Here is a 3,351-nt window from a genome sequence, read left to right on the forward strand (position 1 = left end):
CAGACAGACAGACTTGCAACCCCAAAACATCAGCAGAACATCAGCAGCCAGGCTACAGCCTCACAAATCCGCCTCCAGCCCGATGGGAACATCCATACACATCCCACGGCTTCTTTGACGAAGCAATGAAAAAAGGCTCATTCTAATTTGTTGAGTGACAATCCAATTTTACAAGCAGGTATTTCAAAATCTTGGTGAGCTATTAGCAGCTAATGACTTCCAGTGACTACCAGCCTCATAACACAAGTACAGAAATTGTAAAAACTCAGAAAAATGGAACAATCTGGAGTCGAATGAAAGCCCATGGGGAGTAGAACCACTCAGAGCCTCCAAGGATAGGTCCCAGAGACAGGTTGGCTTAGCTGCCCAGTCACTCAGTCACCCCAAATTACTGAGTGCCTTTGCAAATTTGACTTTATTTTCACTGCATTCCAAGGTTCACCTGTGCAATCCAGGGACAATAATCCCTGACTTCAGAGAAAGGTAACGACTAATTCATGAAGCACTGAAATGTGAGGCAATCACAGGAATCATTCAAGCCTGGGACTAAAGGTTTGGATGGAACACAGTAAATAACCAGAACAAATAATGAAACTAAGACAATATATCGAAAAGCTTCTTCTATGCTGTGTCCACCCAGAAGATGCTACAGGACACCAATCTGGTGAAAAAAGTGTTACAACTTGCCATGAACGACTATATTCACGGATAAATAAGGAAGAGCTAAGGCTATACAGGCGAACTTAACTATGGCATTTCCTGATACTTAGGCCAAGACTTAAATATTATTACTCACCAAACAGAAGCTCTTGGGTCAGACTGTTATCATGTGCTTTACAATAATTAAAATACACACCTTTTTAATAGAAAAAGGTGCTCTCTTGTCACAGTAATAGAAGGGGAGAAACTTTGTGCCTGGACTAACGAGGAAGACTTCCAAAAAACTGAAGTTTAAATAAAACAAAACAGCTACCTTAGACAGGAAAGAAAAATAATCAGTGTTCTCAGGTTCCAAATTTTTTCTTTTTGTATACAAGTCTGTCAGGCAAAGCATCACATCAAAAAGATCTTTTAATTCATTAGTCTCCTTTTAAATATGTTTTTCCTAAAAATACAATGCGTTCTGTCTAAGAACATGCCAGCCTGGTGTAAGAGAATGACTTCTCCACACTCCTATATGCACATCACAAGATGTATTTGAACATGTATTTATAATCAGAAATATGTTAACACTATTACAGTACAGAGACACGATTATACGCCTGTTTGCTTTGAGATATCGCAGAAAGATGGTTTCTATTTGCAGCACCTATAGCTATTTCTAGCCAAATGTTCTACTGTATAAAACTGCGTTCTTCTCTATTACAAGGCATAAAAACTAACAAGGCAAACACAAAATCTCATACCCTACAAACAGTATAACTTTTGTCTAAACCAGCCCAGAAGTTGTAAATGCATAGCTGAAGGGATAAAAGCAAATAAAAACGGTAACTGTTGGCCCTCCCGGATTTAGGATTTCTTGCAGGTATATAACAAATAGAGGATTTGGGATTATTGTGTTAACCACAGTTTCGAACAAGCATCCACGATTAATTGTAGTAAGGACCAGCCTCAAGCACCAGCTCTCACCTTTATGCTTCCCCCAATGAGATCTGGCGGCTCTTCATCTGTTTCTAAGGCAACGTTGATGGAGGCAAAGGGGCGACTGGCCATCTGTTGCATCTCACGGAGCAGTTGCTAATTTAATAAAACAGAGAAGTTGTTATTATTAGTATTAGTAATTAGTATTTAGTATTATTACATTGTTCCAACACAGAGGTGAAAAAAACCACCTAGCTGAGAGGTTTCACCCAATAGGAAAGGATATCAATGAACATGGGAAAATAACCTCCTGGTGTTTTAACAGGCTTAGGGGTACAGAGAGATGATTGCAAATATTCAGATTACTACAACTTAACAGCTTACTGCAAGTCAAGCTACACACACAGTCTTAGCCTGACTTGTTTGTGAGGGAAAATGCATCTGCTTAAGACTTCATAAAGCATTTATTATTTTTTAAGCTGTGATACCCTAGTTGTTTGTCATCACCTGTCTGGGGCATGACAGGACTCCATAGGATTTGTGGGAACCCTTTTAAAATCAAACTAGCAGCAGTGTGTAACCACTGTAAGAATGAATTTTATATTTTTTATAAAAGGAGCAAAATGCTGTCAGGTGGCCTACTGAATAATCATCTTTTTTTATTGTTTGTTTCCTTTCTGAATGCAGAAAATGTATCAAATGGCAAGCATGTCCTTGTTGCAACATGTTTTAATACAATAGAAAACCTTTTCCCGGGTAAATATCTGGAAGCCTTCATGACACAAGACATCTTTTTATTGTACGCTTAAGTGCTTCTAAGCATTATGATGCAGCTCCCTTTTTTTAACACCAAAAAAAGACATTTCCTATCCGGCTGGGCTGGAAACAGCATTTCAGTTTTAGCTGAGCTGTGGACACACTTCTTTTTGGCTTCAAAGGTTAATTTTGAATACTAAGAGCAAGCTGCACAACCTGTAAGTGGATGCAGAAGCCATAACCCTAATTCCCAGGGGCAATGGGTCTGACGTGACTCGGTGCCCCTATTTAATAAGGGAAGAGGCATACACTTCGTAAAGCATGTAAAAACTCAGCAGTCTCACCCTTAAGTGCAGCAACTGCCTAAAACCCACTTGTTGTACGCAGCTTTCCACATTTAGCATTACTACTTAGCTGCAGCAATACTAGTTATACTCTATTTTCAAGCTAGATTGAGGCACCACCAAGTGCCCTCTATACTTCCCGCCATCACCACCCGCATTTCACCATGAATTCTCAGCAATTTGACACTCCAAGCCCTAACTCATCATTTACAGCACTCAAAAAGTGCTAAAGAAAACACCAGAAAATGCATCGTGCCCCAAATAACCCCCATCCAGCAGAGCAGAAGGGGACACGGCACACCGGTGAAAGCAAGATGCTGCTACCCAGCGCGCAACTCGTTTGGACCAAACCGATTACCTCACCATTTTCTTTAACTTATAAATCTTCTACCGTCTTTTCTTTGCCAAGCCATCTTTTAGTTTTGGGGTTTTTTTTTGTGCAGAAAACTGGAAGACCGTCTCTGTAAGCTTGGGGTTCAGGAAAGGTGGCAGGAAGGTATGATGGGATTGATGCAACTAAGCTTGGGGGGGGTATATAAGCCTGTATGGTTCTTATTTAATAAAAATTTGTAAAATTTTACTGCCATAAAAGGCAAGGGGCAAAGTTTTGCTTACTTTCTGAAGCGGGGTGGGTGGGGAAAAAAGGGGGAAAAAAAAAAAAAGGGTATTT

At 40.0% G+C, this 3,351-nt stretch overlaps 1 protein-coding gene across 1 annotated transcript in view; it reads right to left on the reverse strand.

The window, feature by feature from the left end:
• Positions 1-1,733, reverse strand: part of LOC104625976 (attractin-like) — a 15,539-nt gene extending 13,806 nt beyond the window's left edge. The window contains exon 1 of the mRNA XM_010293761.1: positions 1,630-1,733. Within this exon, the coding sequence (XP_010292063.1) occupies positions 1,630-1,722 (93 nt within the window). The 5' untranslated portion in view covers positions 1,723-1,733. The remainder of the gene's footprint in view (positions 1-1,629) is intronic.
• Positions 1,734-3,351: the final 1,618 nt, after the last annotated feature.

Source organism: Phaethon lepturus, unplaced genomic scaffold, assembly GCF_000687285.1.
Source record: "Phaethon lepturus isolate BGI_N335 unplaced genomic scaffold, ASM68728v1 scaffold48308, whole genome shotgun sequence".
NCBI lineage: Eukaryota > Metazoa > Chordata > Aves > Phaethontiformes > Phaethontidae > Phaethon > Phaethon lepturus.